Source organism: Acanthisitta chloris, unplaced genomic scaffold (genome assembly GCF_000695815.1).
Source record: "Acanthisitta chloris isolate BGI_N310 unplaced genomic scaffold, ASM69581v1 scaffold7791, whole genome shotgun sequence".
Classification (NCBI taxonomy): Eukaryota; Metazoa; Chordata; class Aves; order Passeriformes; family Acanthisittidae; genus Acanthisitta; species Acanthisitta chloris.
This window is the reverse complement of record NW_008657594.1, coordinates 66,056-87,001: the sequence shown is the minus strand read 5'-3', so window position 1 is coordinate 87,001 and position 20,946 is coordinate 66,056. Positions and strand designations below refer to the sequence as shown.

Here is a 20,946-nt window from a genome sequence, read left to right as displayed (position 1 = left end):
CCTACTGCAAACAGTGCATGTTCCAGGAATAACTGTGATACACATCAGTGTAACAACGCAAAGAGATCCTTGAGTCTTATTATATTTCATTATATGAAAGGGATTCCCTTTACTGGATACCAGGTCGCTCCATGAAGGGAATGCAGGCTATAATTTTTAATACTCATGGCACTTCTATTTCTCTAATTTCATCTAAGGCTTTTTTCCTGGTAGTTCAGGGTGATCTAAGTTGTGTGGTTTTATTTCCCTGCAGTTCACACTGCCCACCCCAGAAAAACTCCTAATCTCAACAAAACCTTCACTTTCTGCAAGTAATTCATGCATAAGCCATTTTTCGACCACCTCTGGGCCAGCAGACAGGTAATGTGCTGTCCAACCATGGGATTTGTGACACTAGGACTCGGCCCTATCGATCCAGCACTCTCTATGACAAGGCTTTGCTCCAAAGTGAATAAAAAGACTAAGCTGAAGCATGCTGGAGTTCCCACTTCCACTGCGTGAGCTGAGCAGTCAGTCATTTTGGACCGATCGCACCAGTGAGGGATGCACGTGTGGAATAGATGCCCACCACACCGTGATTTTAGGACAGAATGTTTTTCCATATATACACAAAAATATTTCTCTATAGACAAAGTGAAGGGATGCACAGCTGTGCCTTGGGAAGGTGGCTGCTGCTGAGCAGGGCTGGTGTTTGGACTGTAGGTCCTGGTCACCCTTGCTGTGAGCAGAGCAGACAGCTCCCAGAACCCAAACTGCCTGCCATGCTCCCTGACGTCTGCTGAGGGGAAAAAAACCACATCCCTGCTGTATTTAGAGACTGGGGGACTTTTTTTCCACAAACAGTGAGTTTGCTGACAAACCGAGTTTCAGAAAAACTAAAATGATTGGATCAATTTGGCAAAACCTGGGGGAAAAGACTCAAAGTGCTGAAATGGCTGATGATTCTGGCATTTTCAAAACTGCCTCATTTCAGGAACGTTTACATTTTGCTTCAAGTTTTCTATTGGAGATGGCATGCAGATCGGTCGTGTGAGGAAATGGGGTGACTCTGCTGAGGACAATGGAAAGCCTTTGCAGATTCTAAGACAAAGTGCTCAGGAAAACATTTTACTTAGGGTTCAGCCTCCCTAAACCCCCTTACTTAGGCTCTTCTAAAAAAAGGGCAAACTATTCTGGAGCTGGCTGGAAACATGCTGTTTTAGGAGGAAACCCCATGGCCCTGACAGGCAGAGAGGAGCACAGCCTTACCGGAGGTGAGTTCTCATAGATGTTTGTGCTATAGGGCAGGTTGATGAAGATGGGGTCCATGTCCTGCACGTCTGTGATGATGATTGCCAGGTTGGCCAGGGTAGACAGTGGCTTGTGTTTATCTTGGTCCTTGAAAAAAACAAGGGGTGGGGAGGGGAGAGAAAGGATTTCTATCAGAACAACACAATTATTCAACAGCATTAAGTCTCTTGCAGATGTAGCTGGCCCAGAATTTCTGAATAGTGGAGGTAATAATCTCTTTTCCAAGCTACCTGCTGGAATTATTGTCCACTGTACCTCCCTCTAAGCTGAAATACAATATGCATTTCATTCCAGCATCAGCCCTTTAAAATATAGCAAACACCAATTTAGTTTTCATCACATTCTGAGTGAAAATGCAGCAATGCTGTTCAACATATACCTCGAAATATAAATTCCCTCCTCCTGCAGACACAGCCTAGGGTCCCTCCACACAGTGAGACCCAGGTGTGGATGCCAGCAGCCTCTTGTACCAGCACATCACAGCAGAGAGCCTCACACCCACCAGTGCTGATACCTCCACACAGCTGGGGCTCCCTCTGCTGGAACACAACCAAAGCCCAGCAGCTCCCTCTTGTTCCCACTGCCCTCCCAAACCCCATGGGCTGAGTTGCAGTTTTATCCTTCTCTGCATTCGCTTCTCTGAACTTTGGCAGAGGGTATGTACACCCACTGCTGCTTCTGGATGCCTTCATAGGATGCCTTGGCTCTCACACAGAAGGCAGATGGAAACCTTGAACTTTTGGATACATCATCCCAGCAGCAACATCCTTTCTCCTGGGCTAATGCAAATCCCTCACCTTATGCAGGCAATGGCAGAATCGAGGTAACCATCCTCCCAAGCAGGACACAAACATGCAGAGATCTTACAATGACTTCCAGTGGCCTTTAAACCACTCAATGCTCTGAGCAGGAGCATCAGTATCCTGAAGTACTGCATCCTGCTCTGGGGCTGCCCAGCACAAGAAGGACATGGAGCTCTTAGAGCAAACCCAGAGGAGATCATGAAGATGATTCAAGGGCTGGAGCACTTCTGCTATGGAGGTAGCCTGGAAGAGCTGAGGTTGTTCAGACTGGAGAAGGGAAGGCTCTGGGGAGACCTTAGAGCCCCTCCCAGAGCTTAAAAGGGCTTCAAGAGAGCTGGAGAAGGACTTGGGACAAGGGCCTGGAATGACAGAACAAGGGGGAATGTCTTCACACTCTGAGAGTGGTGATGCACTGGCACAGGTTGCCCAGAGAAGTTGTGGCTGCCCCATCCCTGGAAGTGCTCAAGGCCAGGCTGGATGGAGCTTGGAGCAACCTGGGCTAGTGGAAAGTGTCCCTGCCCATGGCAGGGAGTGGAATGAGATGAGCTTTAAAAGTCCCTTCCAACCCAAACCATTCTGTGATCATCTCCCTTTCACCCCATCACATCCCATCAGGATGGAACCTCAAGCACCTTCTCAGAGCAAGACCCTTCGCCAGCAGCCAATGCCACAGCATTGGGCACTGCCACCAGTTTCTCCTGGCAGTGCCCCGCTGCCAGCACTTCTCTTGCTCAAGCCTCATCCCATGGGTGCTCAAAAATGACCTCAATGCCCACAGCCCTTTGCTAAGAGGGGCAGGAGCAAAGAGATAGCACACAAAGGGAAAGAAATCAATCTCTCTTTACCCCCTAATCACACACTGTGCTGGAAGGCAACTGTTAGAGGTTGCCATACACTCCTGCAAAGCGGCTTTGAGCAGCAGCAAAGACTGATTGCCAGAAGATTAATGTTAATTCAAACCGTATTCAGCAACACAGCTTGTACATTATCCTCTTAACCTGTGAGCCTCAGCCTTTATGGCCCGGATGGATGTTTATTTCTGCCTCACACTCTGCTGTTAGTGTTATCAGGTTGAAGTCTTTTGTTTCTTCAGATAATGTTCTTTTCACTCCCCTTCACCTCTTTAACTTTTTTTAAGGCATCACAGATAGCAATAAAAAAACAAGCACACTTCCAGTTTCCTCACTGACTGTCTCTCTTGCTGCCTTTTCCTCATTCTCTCTGCCTTTGCTGCCTATATCCCCGGGATGAAATGACTCGTGCCTTGCACCTGTGCTCCCCAGCTCTCCTTGCAGCCACCCTGAACTCACCATCACCCCAGATTCCACTCCAGACCATTCAAACTCTTCATCACACAGGTAAGAGACTGATACCACTGGAATATTAAAAATAAAATGAGGATATTTCAGGAAAAATTCATAAGCTTCTGGGGTGTATTCCACAGCCTGGAACATGCAGGGCTTGGGCTGAAAGGTTGTGGTGTTTGCCTGTGGCCCTGCAGTCCGTGAGTGCCCAGACTCAGTGCTGTGAAGAACGAAGCAACGCTGCGTGTCCTCCTGACATTTGTGTTTCTCCATCATGACAATGATCTTGATTAAATCACATGCTTCAAGAGTTCTAGCCAGCTGCCTGGAGGGGTCAGAGAGGGTTTTTTCCCCCCTCTCCTGAACACAGAGCTGGTCAGATGTATTGTAGGGTTGAATCTCACCTTCCTCTGTTGCATCTGAGATGAAGGAGCTACCACCCAGAGCACCTGCTTGTGTACTGCTCCACATTCTCAAGCTCTCACTACATTTAACACCAAGGAAGAAGTTTCCCATTCATATGGGGCATGAATTTCCCCTGATGGCCACATCTCCCAGGGTCCCCTCCTAGTACAATGGTATCGACTGTAATTAGGACCTTGGTTTCTCCTCTGTTCACCAAAACTTGATGTTGGAACTTAATACAAGTGAATCCACTTGTAATAAACCATGATGTAGAAGGAATGAGTAGAGCGGATTCAGTACGTTGAAGAAATTCTTCCCTGTGAGGGTGCTGAGGCACTGACACAGGTTGCACAGAGCAGCTGTGACTGTCCCATCCCTGGAAGTGTTCCAGGCCAGGTTGGATGGGGCTTGGAGCAACCTGGGCTAGTGGAAGGTGTCCCTGCCCATGGCAAGTGGGGTTGGAATAATGTGATCTTCAAGGTCACTTCCAAGCCAAGCCTTTCAGTGATTCTACGAAAGGTCTGTACACCCTGTCCTGGGTTTCATCACCAAGGGAGCCACTTGTCTTGCTGCAGCAGTCCCTGACACACATGGTGTTGGAGCGGGGTTCAGCTGTGCTCCACAGTGATTTGAAACTACCCAGGCACTGCATTGATATAATGCCTCACTAAGTAGAAAACTCTGGATGTGTCCAGAGGATGGCAATAAAATCAGAAAGGAACAGCTCCTTCCCCACTGCAGCCCACACACAACACCTCCCCCTGCAGCAGCCAGGGCAGGACTCACCGTGGCGTTCACCTGGAGCTGGTAGGCCTGGGTGACCTCGTAGTCCAGCTCCTGGATCACTGTGACGATGCCTCGGCCGCTGTCGATGGCAAAGAATTCGGACGGCGGCTGGAAGGAGTAGAGCACACTGCCCCCCGCGCCCAGGTCCGGGTCCGTGGCGTTCACAATGAAGATAGGAGTGCCCACCGGTGTGTTCTGGGGATAAACAGAAATATCAGTGAAGCTGTGCACCAGCCCGTTTTCCCATCAAATACATCAGCAATTTCCTCTGCCCACAAAAAAATATCTAGAGACCCAACAACTCCAGCGCTGTATTTTCAGGATGTTTATAAGTTACACAGTTGTGTTCTTTATTACAGTATTGCAGGAGCTATAATAGTTGTTACACACTTATAATAATAGTTATACAGCTGTGGTCAAGATGGCACTCTATCATAGACCCTTATTTTCCCAACTTTCAAGAAAAATTACTCTCTTTGCTGAAACTTGTTTTCTGCCCAAAGGCACTTTTATTTTTGAGGCTGATTCCCTCACCGTTTTCACCACAAGACATTAAATAAAAGAGAGCTTCAAAAATAATATAGAAAAAAGCATTAAATGCAACACAGAACTTAACGTAAAAGTCATAGTTTCCACAGCAACTACAACCTGTCCTGATTAACACAGGCCTGAACTGTTACATCGTCATAAATCTGGAACTCATCTACATGCACAAAATATGCAGCTGAGTGCACAAAATCAGCAACGGCAAGTGCAGTTTGGCACTTCTTATTGTTTAACTTCACAGTGGGGAGAACAATTATCCATTTTTGGTGGAACAGCTGCATGTTCCTATGCAAATCTTAAAATGCATATTCTTGTCTCTCTCTGGAGGCAGAAGCACAGACTGGGAGCAAAAAGGCTTTGCCAGAGCCATGGGCTGCAGGTAGGCATGGATCACTCTGACACCCTGGGCACGTCCCTCTGTTTGTGACACGGTCAGAGCCATGTTAAGGGCTGACGAGGAGCTAAATCTTGAGAGGGAAGACAGCAAAGGTCAGAAGAGAGAGACGACAGTGGATAGTTAAGGCCAGTTGGGATAATACGGATTATTTCTGCAAACCTCTCCCCAAGTCGCTGAGTTTTATTGTTAACTTCATTTGTATTAACTTACTCGTCCTCAGCTTACAGAGAAGTATCATGATGTCCTGAGGAGATGGAAAGGAGGCCTGGGGAGAGGCAGAGCTCAGAAAATGAGGCACTGCCTCCAGGAAAATTCTTGGCCAAAGCTGAGCAACAAACTGAGCCATTTTCATGTTTTTAGGGAACCACAGAGCTTGCAGTGAACTTCTCAGCATACCACCTCCGATAGAAAGCATGATAAACCAGAGCTCTGCACTTGGGAGATCTGATTGAACCAGTTTAATACTGGGTGATGGCACCAGCAAAGAACCAAAGCACCTGAATTTCACCTGTTGAGGCTCAGCAGAAATTAGCCGTCAAGGCCAGAGGCAGGATTTGCTGCAAGCTTGGCCAGACAAAATGGGGAACCCAGGTCATATCCTGCAACCCACACTGCTGACTTCAGGCTCTGGACACTTACCCACACACACCCCTCCTGACCCCTTACCCTTGCATCCAGCCACACAGGGATGCTCTGACATCCGGGCTCTGGCAAAACTCCGCTTCCCTTACATCAGTGTCACTTCTGCTGAGGTGTGAGAGGTTGCAGCTCCCACCTAGGGTTTTTCATTTCCTTTCTTTTTTTTCACTCCTCTAAATCAAGCTGCTAAAGAAAGCCTCGCAGGGCATGGCCTGAGGATTATTTTTTAAAGTGCCTTCAAGTTTTTTGGTGATCAGCAGTCATAAAAGCATAAAAGATATAGCTAGAAGGGACCTCAAAAGAGAAACCTGTCCCCATGCTAGACTTAAATCATTCCTATCCTTAAAGCCTTCTAGTGATGGAGACACCACATCCTCCCCAGCCCATTTGTCCTGGAGTTTTCTACCCTTTGCCTTACAACTGCTCATTTTTTGGCATGCTTAACCCAGATCTGCCCTGCTGCTGTGTAAGCCCTTGACTGTGCACCACACACACAGCACCTTAATCCTGGCTTGTGCATTTAAACTGCTCAGGAGCCAAGATTTTGTCAGCTCAGGGGGTGTGTTGGGGTGGAGAAGCCCTTCGTGGTGGGCTGTGGTGGGTATTTGATTTCTGAGCACTCCCAAAACACCTTCTCAAAAAGAACTAGAACATCTCCCCATCTCTCTTTGGGGCTACCTGCTTCCCCCAAGCCATCGCCAGCCTCAAGCAGCCCCAGAGCATCCTGCAGCCCTCCTCATGCTGCTGCCAGGGCACTGCTTCCACCATTGCACTCCACATGCTCCAGCAACCACCTTCTCAAATTCCTTCCCAGGGCCACCAGGGTATCAATGTCATGACAAAGAGCATTACAAATTAACCATTAATACACAGAGAGAGGCAGCACAAGGGTAGATGTGGGGCTGCACCAACGGGTCTGGGGTATATTGTTCCCAGGAATAATAAAATTCATGAGGATAAAGCTGGCCTTGATGAATATGTTTCCTCTGCTTTTTAAGTGCCCCTAGCCACTCCTTTTAACATGCAAATCCGCTCTGGTCACCCGTGATTACGGGGCTGCACTGGGTGTGAAAGAGGAGAGCTTGATTTCCCCCGCATTGTATTCCATACAATAGCCCCAAAGCAGGCTTTGAAGGCAGTTCATCTCCTCGTCCTTCCAAAGGAGAAGCTGCCTGGAGGGACATGGAGGTCACCAGCTTTGGTGCCGTCAGCTCCGGCCCCTGCAGACACTGCCTGAGCTCTGGCTTGGCGATCACCACAAGTTTACCCTTATTTTACACCTTTGCCGACCAGGTCCCTTCATTGACCATGAGAGCAAAAGCCACTGAAGCAGGGTATCAGCTCTGGACAAAGATCTGCCTATGAATCAACCATGGGAATCCACACCAAAGCATCTGAGGAGCTGTGAAGGACTTCAGCACAGGATCTTGTCAGAGGCAGTGGGCACCCACATGTATGAGGGTGCGTGAATGAGCAAAGCACAGCATGGGTGAGTTTAGGAAAGGAGCAGAAGGGCTTCCAGACAATAGTAGGACCATTACAAGAGCTTGAAGCACAACAGCATGGATGCAGAGGGGGGAAATCACCGGTGCTGCCCAAAATGCACAGGTGAGTGGGGATATTTCACTATCAAACACATGCCCTTATTCCTAACAGCATACAGATCACAGGATGCAGACCTGTAAGGAGCGGTCTGAGTAATGCAGCTTTTCTTCCCCAGCTCAAATTCAAGCAAGAAAAAAATCCCCAAAACCAGCAGACATCCCACATCCACAGTCCTTCAGAGAAAGAGACCTCATTCCCAGTGCTCATGCCCAGGCAAGGCACAGTCAGGACTCAGAGGAATTTCAGACCATCTGCCTTAAAACGCAGAAGAAAAGATGTCTTTAAAATCCTCTTGCCATTTTTGGGTCAAACAGGCTCAAGATATTCCCCAGCAGGAAGCTGATGTCTTTATTTCTCAGAAGATGTAGCCCATCATCTAAACAATGAAGCAAAACATCTGGATAAACAGAACTGCCTGGGGCTTGTGTTTGCTAGTACATACTGGGCAGAGGACACATCCCAGGGAGATGCCATTGGACAGCACTGGTCTGTGTTTCTGCACTTTCAGCATCAGGTGCATTTACAGGACTCTTCTGCATATCCCTCATGGCTTTTCTTCACTAACAAAGATTAATTGTGGTTATGCCTAGCTCACTGATAGGCAAAACTAACAAATTCTATCTTTTCCATCAGACCACAACCTACAGGTGCTGGTGGCAAACAGGTGAGTTTCCTACACGAGCTGCCAAATTTTCTCATTTGTTAAAGCTTTCAACTCTCTCCAGCAGCCTGTGACGAAGCCTCACTCACTACAGAAAAAAGAACTGGTGACAAAACTGTGTCATATCATTAAATCTTTGTTACGACGCCAGCAGATGTGAGATAAAAATAAACATGCAGACAGATGCCACCGTGGAGGAGGAGGAGGAGAGCAAATGGGAGTGGGACCTGCTCCCAACCTGTCTCCAGCACCCCATCCCTCATCCCACAGCTCCAGCACCCAGGTCCCCACTGAGCAGCTCCAGGAGTTAAAGGGCTCTGGGGTGCTAGGCTGCCAGGCCATTCATGCCTCCCCTATTTTGCAACAAGCAAGAGAGGTTCAAACTGCTATAAAAAACCTTATAGAAGAAGCTGGGGGTCCAGAAGGAAATTCTGAGTGGTAACAGCATATTACATGTGTCTGCCCAAAGCACCACAAAGACCAAACCAAAACCAGCAATGCACAGGAGTCCAAATCCCTAACCATTAGGAGACTGCTCTGTTTCAGTGGATCCCCAGTAGCAAGGACAGATTTGTATTAAAATAAGGAACAAACAACCCTAAAATCCCTGTTCAAACACGGAAGGATACTACTGCACAAGGAGGAGGCAAAGGACAGACCAAGACCTTATCTCTCTCTCACCTGTGCCACGGTACGAGGCAATACTATCTGAGTGACCACAAACAATTGCAGAGTGGGTCAGCTTGGAAGGGACCACAGTGTGTCATCTGGTCCAACCTCCCTGCTCAAGCAGAGTCATTCCTACAGCACATAGCACAGGATTGTGGCCAGATGGTTCTGGGATATCTCCAGTGAGGGACACTCCACACCCTCTCTGGGCAATCTGATCCAGTGTTCAGTCACTCGCAGTGTAAAGTAGTCCTTCCACATGTTTGGATACAACTACCCACTCATCAGCTTCTGCCTGTTACCTCTTGTCTAATTGCTTGGAACCACAGAGAAGAGCCTGGCTCCATTCTCCTGACACCCTATCAAGAAGTTGTGTTTCCATCCCAGGGCTGACCTGCGTATGGACCAACACCAACAACCACCTTCCCTGGGCTGTCACCTCCCATGTAACCCTGAGCATGAGCAACCAGACACAGATGTGCCCTGCCTTAACCCCACCAGCTGGGACACCAAAGCCTTATACAATACTCTCTGCAAAAGGGTAAGTTAAGGCTGAAGAAAAGGTAACAAAAGAAGAGTCTTTTTTAAAATATTTACACCTCACTCTCTGGCCATACCTGTAGTCTTTAATAACTTATTATGAATCCTGCTAGAAAATGCATTAGTAATAAAATTTTGGACGGACACTGCTCCAACACAACGCAGCAATACAAGGTGGATTACAATCCGGAGGAGATGTAGTCTCTGGGGCCACAATGTGAGCAATCTGGTTGAGTGGAATGTGTCCCTGCACACAACATGGGGTTGGTACTAGACACTCTTTAAGGTCCTTCCAACACAAACAATTCTATGTGTCTATCATATGCCCTACCAGACAGGTTACATGGCTCCAGCTGAACATAAGGGGTGCTGGGCAGAGCACCCTAAAAAAGTCAGAGTGCAATTTCCTCTTGTTTGCCACCAAATGTTCCCTTCACATTGTGCCAGGGGAGGTTTAGATTGAATAGTAAGGAAAATTTCCTCAGGGAAAGGGTTGTCCAGCACTGGAACAGGCTGATCAGGGCAGTGGTGGAGCCACCATCCCTGGGTTGGAGTCAATGATCTTAGAGGTCCTTGCCAACCTAAATGATTCCATGTGAATGAGCTCTTCTTTCACACAGGGCTGAAAGAAAAAGGCTGTTTGCAGAAAACCCATCATCCCTACCATTTCTCCAGGCCTACAGCACCTGCTCCCACAATGTATACACCCCTCTGGCTGTCAGACAGCAACTCGCACTGCTAAGGGAGCAGAGTTGTACACTGCCTTTGAGAACTCTCCACCTTAGCAAAACCATTTCACGGGCCACAGGCCACCAACACCTCAAATGTGCCTTGATCCATCAGTCTTGTCCAACTAGACTGACACCAGGTACCCTGTGGGCGAAGGGCTGAGAAGGGCAATATGTGCCACTGACTTTTTTACGGCAGAGTCAGAGTTGGGTAGAAGTAAAGGTGGGAGATAAGCAGAGGAGGTCTGGGAGCTAGTTTTTCAGACACTCCTTTAAATGCATCCACTTTTCCAACACAGAGTGAGCGGCTGCTGGCACTTGACTGCTGGCTGGGGTTAGACCACGACAATGTTCTTACAAGCCTTGGTTGGGCACTAGAAATGTTTACTTTGATATATTTGGAGCTGGTTGCTCCACGTCTGCTCCCCCTCTGCGGCAGCTGGCCACACAGAGACTCTCCATCTGACCTCCCAGGGCAAAGTCACCCAGCAGCGCCCCAGCAGAAGCCGGTGGTGATGATTAGGATGCGGATGTGCACATGCTGTACCATGCAAATAATGTGGAGAAACGGCAGGCAATCTGGCCGAACAGCTGTCTGAAGGTCGATGAGATGAGGCGATGCAAGTGGACCAGGGGGCACACAGCGACGGGCATGAGGACTCAAGCAGCAGGCAGCTCTGATCTTCGCATCAGCACTCAAACAGCCTCTCCAGCCCTACATGGGTCCTGCTTCGCCCCCCTCCATGCTGCCCCTGCATCAAGGCGGGAGCTGACCGCTCCCATCAGGAGATGCCTCACTGCTTCATGCTCCTGCATATCGCAGGTCAACCTATTACTCTTAAATAATTCCCTGCTGCTGTTCCTGGCGGCTCTTTTCCCTCTCCCTGCCTCTCCACGGCACAGTGGGGTGCATGAAAGGAGCTTTGCGCTCTGCTAAAAGCCGGCTAAGACATCCCTCTGCTCCAGGCGAAGGCACTACTGCCAATCCTGTCTCATCACAGGCAGGAACGAAAGCTCCATGCCTCCTGCTACAGCAGGACATCTCAGAGGTGCTGTGCAGCAGAGCTGACATGGATCCCAAGTGTTCTCCTGCTACAGCTGAGACCCTGTCTCTCCCATCCCAGGGCTGCCTGGGACAGATTCAAGTCACCTATCCCTGTCCAGGTCTAAGTTGCTGCAGGAAACAGAAGCAGAGTGAGTGACAGGCCCTCTTACCCGACCCTGATGGGAGCTAAAAAACAGCCCCATGTTTTGATTTCTGTCCCCATACTTCATCTCAGGAGTGATCTGACTGCCAGACTGGGGCCCCTGCTCATGTGCCAGCTCCAAACGCTCTCACAGATGTGCGCAGACTTCCAATTCCTGTGCTCTTAATTACACTTTTAATTACTCTTATTAATTGCATTACTGCTCGTCCAAGCCAAGCAATTTCCAATTTCAAAGTTTGATTTTAAAACCTGATAATTTCCCTTTTTAGAATCTTTTTTGGTTGAAATTCACCCACCTTTCAATCAGCTCTCGTTAGTATGTATCGCTTGTTGCTATCTCTATTAGGTGACCTCCCTCATTATCGGGTGACACTGGCAAACGGCCACTGCAGAGCTATAATTCAATTGAGGGGCTTTTGAAAACACCATAAACACAGCTGGAATTAGACGCATTATAAGAGCTGGAGAGGAATTAGCGGCTGGATAACCACACTCAGAGCTGAGAGTGCTTATTCATGGCAGACGTGGCCCAACCCAGTGTACAGCACTGAAGAAAGGGACATTGCAATTAGGAAGCCCAAGGGAAATTTTTCACTGTTTAGGTGGACAGACATTGGAATAGGCTGTCCAGGGAGGTGGTAAAATCATCATCCCCAGAGGTGTTTAAGAGGTGTCTGGATCTGGCACTGGATGATATAGTTTAGGGGTTGCAGTGGGAGTGCCGGTGGACTTGATGAACTTAAAGGCCTCTTCCAACCTTGATTATTCTATGATTCTATGCATTTGCCATGCTGGGAGGACAACAGCACTCAGCAGGCAGAGGACAAGCAGCCACACAGAGGAAAGGATGCTCTGGCATCCCATGGGAAAAAGCTGCTTGCTTTTTCCAGTCTGGATCTGCTCTGTTTCCCACCAAAGATAATCCTGCCTTTGCCAACACTGGGCTTGGAGGACTGACTGATGGCATGGCATCATCTCCCAAAAGCTGTGTGCACAGAGGCTCTGCCACCTCTCCTTGTAGTGCCAGTTGCTTCTGCAGCACAGGTCTTGAAGGGCAAGCCCAGGAGAGATGGATGGGAGAGGAATCATGGAATACTAAAATGGTTTGGGTTAGGTAGAAAGGGACCTTAAAGATCATCTAGTTCCAGATAGCAAAAACCAACCATTTCCCACAAAGGTGGTGATACAACCACCACTTCACTAACTTAGCACCCATAGCCAAATTCCATCAGAAAAGTCATGTTTCTCTCCCATTTCTGTCCATTCCCCATCTCCAGCCTTCAAGGAGCAGGCAAGCCCAGAGCAAGGGCTGGAAGTCAGTCTGTGCTTCCCTCCTTGGCTGCTGTTAGGTCAGGCCCAGTTTTGGAGACAGCAGATGGGAACCCAAGATGGTCTAATGAGACATTTGAAAGTCAGACACAAGTGCCAAGAATGTGCAAACCTGTCAGTCAGAGAGCTCCTGGCTTCAGCAGCACCGTATCACTCCTGCTGGTGTGATTTTCCTTCTGGAAAAGGGTGTTTGGACCAATCTCCCCCTTTGCAAGGGCATCCACTGCAGATGGCCTGGTACCCCTTTGGCTGTCATCCTGCTGGAGATGGTGGGCAAGGATTGGGTGGAGCCAGGTGGCCACAGTCAAGGCCTGCACTCCTGCACTGGCAGAGGCAGCTTTTGCTTAGGGAAGCAAAGGCAGCCCTGACCTGCAGAATCCAGTGGGATTTTTCACAATCCTCCCCTCAATATTAAAATTCAGTAGAAAAGTCACATCAACAATGCGAAATTTCTTTACAGAAAGGGTGATTAGACACTGGAATGTGCTGCCCAGGGAGGTGGTAGAGCCACCATCCCTGGACATGTTTAAGGAGAGACTGGACGTGGCACTTAGTGCCATGATCTAGTTGACAGGGTAGTGTTAGGACACAGTTGGACTCGATGATCTTAGAGGTCTTTTCCAACCTTAATGGCTCTGTGAGCCATACTCTGGGCAGATCCTGGTTTTTTATATCCCATTGCATTTGCAGTTACCACTACCTTTCGCTTCCTGGCACCCCATGGCAGCCCATCGGGTGATGCTCTGGATGGCAAATGACTCCCATTAAGGCAGAGCAGTCATACAATGCATTACAAATGAAACCTAATGACAGGGCACCAGCAGTATCGCTTCTACTTGATATTAATTGGGTGCCACTTTCTTTTAATGGTACATTAATTAATGCAGGATATCAACGGAAGTCCACGACACTCACATTAATACAAATGAATTCATTATCATCGGTGTTACCACAAGAAACGACAAATAAATCTGTAACAGTGGGACACTTCAAATAATAGCCACGAATCATTAGGTATTGTCTTCATTTATACAACATACTGCAAATATATACATGAAATTTGTGGATGCCTATATAGTCACACATTCCTCTCCCCACCAGCCTCAAATCTGCTCCTACCTGGCTCTCAAGCTGTCCTAAGCCACCTTGGAGGCTCCACCAAGCTGGCCAAGGAGAACTGGGACTTGCTTTCATGTCACCTCATGCCTTCTTGCTATCTCCTCCTCTTATCCCAGGACTTTGCACTTTATCATTCTCTTATCCCACATGCACTCAATGACCATCTTGAGCATTTAAAAGACCCTCTGATCTAGCACATGTAATCCTGGGAAGAGGACCATCCTTCCTTCCTCCATCCCTTGCCCTACCATTTCAGCCAGGCAGATAGAAACCTGCCTGCTTTACCACCTTATTTCTTTATTCCCTGTTCTGGTACAAAAGCTAAAAGCACCTCTCTCAGCACAGAGCTGTTTGCTTCTGACCATAGGAGGAATAACATATCCTCAGAAAAGTAGAGAAAAAAACCAACAACTCTCTGATTTCTGGGATTTGTAGGTCCCAAAGATCCATCAAAAAGAAGTTCCTGCAGGAGCCTGAGAGCAGGAATCACCCTCAACATGAGCAAAAGTTGTACTGATTCAAAAAGCACTTCCCCGTTTCCCATGGATGGATTCATTACCTGAGGAAGGATCAATACCAGTTCAGCTCAGGTCTCCTCGTCAGGCTATGCTCATGCTGGAACATCAAAACTCCAGCACAAAGTGTTTCTGTCAAGCCATGTCGTGACATGGCTCCGCTGGAGTGTGAGTACCACTCTCCTGTGAGAGCTAACACCCCAATTTGCTGTCTCCACACACCTCTGCAAGTCTCACAGGCAGAGTGAGCAGTTACAAACCTGGGACACTGGAATAGCTTTTTAAAATAAAATACATAAAGACTGTCTTGCCCTTGAACCACAGGGAAATCCAGGAAGGAGCTAGACCAAGGGAATTGAGCCATATAATGAACACAGGGAAGCTACCAATCTGGAGGAGGAAGAAGTGGGAAGAAAAGCATCGATTCTCCCAGTTCATTTCGCATCCCAGTGCGACAGTGTAAGAAATGGCAAACGCCCTACACTCCAAACTCCTCTCTGCTATCATGTACACTATGAAAGATGGGTTTATCAACACACAACAGCCCAGCTTTACTTGCTTTGACCCAAAATCTCAATGCTTAGCACTACACACTGAACCCACACACAGAGCAGCTTTGCCTCACTGTTACCCTCAATGCCACCTGCCAGCGGTGAGGAGTAGGCACCCTCAGAACAGCACCTGCCCTCTGCTGTAAGCAGATGATACTCATTTTTAAACAAAAAGAGGATTAGATGTTAGAGACTCTACTCAGAGGGTGGTGAGGCACTGGCACTGGCTGCCCAGAAAAGCTGTGTCTGCTCCATCCCTGGAAGTGTTTAAGGGGTAAAATCCAAATCTTTTAATCTGGTGCCAGGAAGTTACAGCCTCGGTGAAGCTACAAGGTACGTGATGCTTTGTAACTTCACGTCCTGTAGCCAGAGGCAAGGATTACTTGCCTCTCTGTCCTCCAGAGGCTGGTGGCTTTATTGGCCCTTTCTGTGCTAATATTGCCTTTTCATTTCACAAATACCTGCTGTGTGGGGCTGTGTGGTTATGGGAAGCACAGCCACAGTAAATTCTGAGCATTAAACCTTGGTCTGTGTTTAGTTTTGAGGGATGCTCTTTTCTTCCAGAGACGAACATCAGTGCCTGCTCTGACACAAGGTGCTGCTTCCCATTCCAAACCCTGCTGTGCTCCCACCTGCATCTTTTCCTTTCCTTTTGAGGCAGGCTGACTCCTGATGCTCCATGCTTAGACACCTCTTATGGGGACCAGGAACTTATTCCTGGTGTACCTTGGAGCTCTTGCATAATTTCTCCTGCCAGTGCTGCTGGCTGAGGCCTTTGCCTCTGCTCATCCCAAGTGGAAACAAACTTACTGTCTTAAGAAGGTGTGAAAAAACCCACTGTGTCCTGCAGGGTAAGCTCACAGAATCATGGAATGGGTTGGGCTGGAAAGGATCATAGAGATATCTAGTTCCATTCCCCTGCCATGGGCAGGGACACCTTCCACTAGACCAGGTTGCTCAGAGCCCCATCAAACCTGGCTCACCACATGGCCTCACCACCTTCACAGGGAAGAATTTCTTCCTTGTATCTAATCTAAATCTAGTCTCTGTCAGTGTGAAGCCATTCCCCCTTGTCCTGTCACTCCAAGACCTTGTAAAAGTCTCCATCTTTCTTGTAGACTCCCTTCAAACACTGGAAGGCCACACTTGGGTCATCCCAAAGCTTCTCTTCTCCAGGCTGAACAATCCCAACTCTCTCAGCCTTTCCTCACAGCAGAGCTGCTCCATCCCTCTAATCACCTTCCTCCTCCATCACTCCCTGCTCATTGCGCTCCAGGGTCCAAACCTTTGTCAGGGTGTGGTGGTGCTTGAAGAAAAGCTTTGTGGATAAACTTTCATACAAGCAAGTAATTACAACACCGTAGCTCAGTAATGCTACATTAAACACCATCCTAAATTGGCAGCATGCTCCATGAGAGCTCCAAAGATATCTTTGAAGGCTCCAACACTAACAGCCAGAGACACCTGAGAGTCCTCTCCTATAACCTAAACTCCTCTTCAAACTCTCCCCTAACCTCAGTAGCAAAAACCTCTAAACCCCCCATTTTTTTCTTTTTTTTTTGCTGCAACTCTGTGCATCTGGCTAAGGTCTCATAAACTCTATGTTGAGGCAAACAATTTTTCTCTTTAATTTCTTCTAGTGCTGCCAAAGTAACCAGCATTTACCAACCCAAAAAAACCGACTGAGCACACTGTGAAGTCACATCAGAAGAGGGATCAAAGCCACCAATCAGTGACACCAATTGTGTCAAGTGGATTTGAGAGAAACCTTCAGTGGGTTTTAAAAATACCTGGTGTTTTGCTAGAAAACTGCTGGGTTGGTGTGCTGGGTTTTTTTAAAAGGGATCCCAATCTCTGAATTCCCCTGGGAGCATCACAAGAACCACAGCAATGGGATCCTACAGCCTCAGCACAGCATCACCTGTAGGAGTCATACACCAGTAAAAGGCTTAGAAAGCATCACCCTGGGAAACACATTCCAGCAAGAGATCTCTGCATTAAAGAACAGGAAAAAGGTGGAAAAGCTGAAAGAGAGAGAGGACAGAAAGGAGAAAGGAGCAAGCTGCACTTTGGCCTTTTTCTAGAAACAGAGGGGGAAAAAATTCATCCTTCCTCTCACAGATCATCACATCTTTTTGCAACCAGCAGAGGAGATCCCAGCTCTGCCAGCATCCTTGCCAGGTCCAAGGAATTAACATGACTTAAACCTTTGGCATCGCCCAAACCCACATAACCCAGGCAAAGCCTTCCTTGCTGAAACCATTCCCTTTGAGACACTGCAGTCACAGCTGTTTCCCAAGCACTGACATCCCTCCAGCAGAATCGGGTGGCCAAGACCTATCATATCATCTGCGGCTATGGATGAGGACAGGGAGAGGGTCAGGCTCATTTGTCAGAGCAGGGAAAAACTAACCCTGCATCCCCTGAGCCCTCCTGCTATGTTTCCTGCTCTCCTTCCCGCACTGATTGCAGCAGCTCACGCTTCTGCTGATTGCAGCTGATGGTCCTGCCTGGGTTCTGCCCTTGCAGGCCAGACCCTCTGTTATCAAGGGTCTGGCTTTTATAAAAGGTTTAGGTTTTTTGACTGTTTTTTCAGTTCAGCAAGTGAGTTTATTTTCTGCTTTCCTACCCTGTCTGGATGTGCTGATGGATTTTGGTGCTTGCCAGAATTCAGCACAACCAGGCTCGCTGGGTAGTATTAACTTCTAACCCCCATGTAAAAATAGCTGCAATAAAGCAGAGTGAATAATATCAGCTTCACCTAATGTAACTTGGATTAAAAAGTGCTGCCCTCTTCATCACTCCTGGGTGGTAACTCCTGAGAAACGTCCTTCCCAGGGGCTGGAAAGCCAGGAAGGCCTGGGGAGAGAATAGCCAGTATGACACCGGCACATTCCAGGGCTGCTGCTGAGCCCAGCAGGGAAGGTGGAGGGAGCAAACTGAGACAAAAAAGGCAGATTGCTCCCTCTCTGGGTGGCAAGGCAGCCCACAGACCCTCCCAGGCGCAGCCCAGCTGCAGGACCAAAGCACTGAGGTCCACGCCAGAGCAGCCTCATCCTTTCCCTTGGAAGACCTTCCCTCAGATGCAAAAAATCTCCATGTATTTAATTATTCTCCTCTTCACTGCTGGTGCCGCCAGACTGTGGCAGAGCCGTTTTGTTACAGCATGCAGGAGGAGGCAGAAAAAGGTTTTAATTTCACGCCATGCACCAGGCGCTGCAATTTTGGCCACTGTTTGTTATCTGACTCCTGGCCTATCTCTGGTCCTGGCGCTCCTCAGGCAGCCGCGGCCAGTTGGCTTTTTAATTTATTCTCTGCTAGGATGGGGATTCTGTTCAAGTGAGAGCCCTCAGCACTCAGGCATGCAGATTTAATAACTAAATGCCTTCAAGTTTGGAGGTGTGACTTTGTGCCAGGTTAGCACAGCACTGCCACGTCTGGGGGGCTGCAGATCCTGTGCCTCCGCAGGCAGGGCTGAAGGAAACCTCTCTGCTGCTAATCATCTTTTCCTTCAACTTTTGTCTGTGCAGAAAAAAAAAAATCACCTAAAATGGGACTAAAACATATTCCCAAATCTTTCCCCTTCCCAGATGACTGAACTGTAACCCAAAATCAAAGAATGAACTCCTGGAGAGTGAGAGAAATCCTAGAATGGTTTGGGTTGGAAGGGACCTTAGAGATCATCTCATTCCAGACCCCTGACCTGGGCAGGGACACCTTCCACTAGACCAGGCTGCTCCAAGACCCACCCAACCTGGCCTGGAACACTTCCAGGGGCAGGGCAGCCACAGCCTCTTTGGGCAACCTGTGCCAGTGCCTCACTACTCTCACAGGAGGGAAGTTCTACCCAATATCCCATCTATCCTTGCCCTCTGTGGGTTTGGAGCCATTTCCCCTTGTTCTGGCACACCATGCCCTTGTCCAAAGCCCTGCTCCAGCTCTCTTGCAGCCCCTTTAGGTACTGTGAGGTGCTCATTCACCAGCAGAGGACTGAGGATGGCTTGTAAAACTTCTGTCCTCAGGTCTCTAGGCTGATCCTTTGCCTGGCAGCCAGGCAAAAGGATTTCCTACGTTTTTCACATAAGCAAAACACAAGGCATAAAGTCACATTTGCAGCTGGAAAGCTGCAGCACCCCTTTTGTGCTGGATGACAAAAAAAACCCACAAAAAACAGGCTGAGCACCTTTGAGATTATCACACCCCAGGGAAACCCTCCCCAAAGTTACTGTTGTGTAAGCCTTCTTCCCAAACCCTGACCCCTCTCTTTCTTCCAGGGTGGTTTGTCAATACAGAGTTTAGATCTCCGGCAAAGGCCTCGGGATGAAAGAAATGAAGAGCAGGTAATTGCTGCGTGAAAATGACAGCGCAGCGATTTGCACAGACTACAACGGACCACAGAATACCAAGAGGCAGCCAACAGCGGAGAATCAATACCTCCCAAGAGGTGGGATTATTAGGGAGAGAGAGGGGCATGAGAGATCCATAAGTACCTGATGACTGACTATTTCCAAACGACTGTTTGCTGAATGAGAATTGCCTTGGGGAGGATGCCGAGCCTGATACAAGGTGTGCGTTTAGCCTGGGGATGCCGCCACATCTCTGCCAGGATCTGTGAAGTCTGGCAGCAAAACACAGATGCCCCATCACCTCCACCTTCCCCCAAGACCCCACGGCAAATGGGAGCTCTCCCCTTCCTGGGATGTCCCTGCAGAGCAGGTGGAAGCGCCAGGTAACATCCCAGCAGTGATTTCAGGCAAAGCAGACTCTGGTGTTTTGGCCTCTGCACTGGCATTTCCATCAGAAATGCAGCTAAAAGGCAGAAGGAGAAAAAGGTGGAGTTACAATTCTTACCCAAAGCATCCCTGCAGTCATTAACAAACCACATTTGTCAATTCCCCTATTGCCTATACAAGACAGTCATATTCCATCAGCACCTTTTAAATCACAATTCCCATGCTCTACTCAACTCTTCCACACTGTAGCCACACATAAGATCCATCCCACAGAGCCTTTGATATCCCCAAAAAATGATGAGTTACGTTTTGCACCTCTCCATAAAAACACAGGAAGCCACCAGGATCCCCTCTAGCACTGCCAAGTGACAGTGACTTCTCTTTTCAAGCCCAGCAGAGTGCTACCCTCACAAGCCATTCAATCTCCAGGGACAGCTGACTATCTGAGCAGCTAAGACTTGCTTCAAGCAACAAAGGACAACAACATCACTTTGCTTTTCCCCTATACAGCAGGTGTACACCTGCAGAAGCATCCTTAGGATCAGTCTCTGGGAAAACACAAATTTGTGCACCTCCTGCTGCAGATTTCCCCTCTGGACGCGAACAGAGAGCTCACTTTTAACAAGGATGCCTCTGGGCATTCCAGCTTTTGATCCAGCACAGGTTCCACGCACCCAGCAGCTCTCTGCCAAGAGCAGGTTGCTGAAAACACAGCACCTGGGAGCTGCTCTCAGTGGCTTGGGGGAAATTCATGTTCAGCTTAGTGCTAAGTACATTCAAAATACAAAAGTTCCTCTTGGATGAAAGCAGCCAGGAGGCCCAGGAGCCTCGTTTGCTCAGGGGATACGCAATTGTTCATGGTGTATCTGGGTAAGAAACATCAGTTAAAGCTAGGGCTGCTGCCTCCTCTCTGACCACTGTGCAGCTCCAGCCTGTACACCCTTTTATCAAAGGTGAAAATATAAATACACTTTTCTTTCAGGAGAAGAAAGGAGAGAAATCACAGCACAAGGAAGGAGAGAGTGAGGGGTATCCTAAAAGAGCAATTTTTGAAATGTCAGCAGGCAACAGTTTGCCCAGGGACAGCTTGGATGTACCATTTCTTTCATAAAGAAGGT

At 48.3% G+C, this 20,946-nt stretch overlaps 1 protein-coding gene across 1 annotated transcript in view; it reads right to left on the bottom strand.

Annotated features, from left to right (window-relative positions):
* LOC103811781 (cadherin-23-like) overlaps positions 1-20,946 on the bottom strand; it is a gene marked incomplete at both ends in the record, with an annotated part of 103,086 nt that overhangs the window by 26,859 nt on the left and 55,281 nt on the right. The window contains 2 exons of the mRNA XM_009084777.1: positions 1,249-1,377; positions 4,589-4,783. Of these exons, the coding sequence (XP_009083025.1) occupies positions 1,249-1,377; positions 4,589-4,783 (324 nt within the window). The remainder of the gene's footprint in view (positions 1-1,248; positions 1,378-4,588; positions 4,784-20,946) is intronic.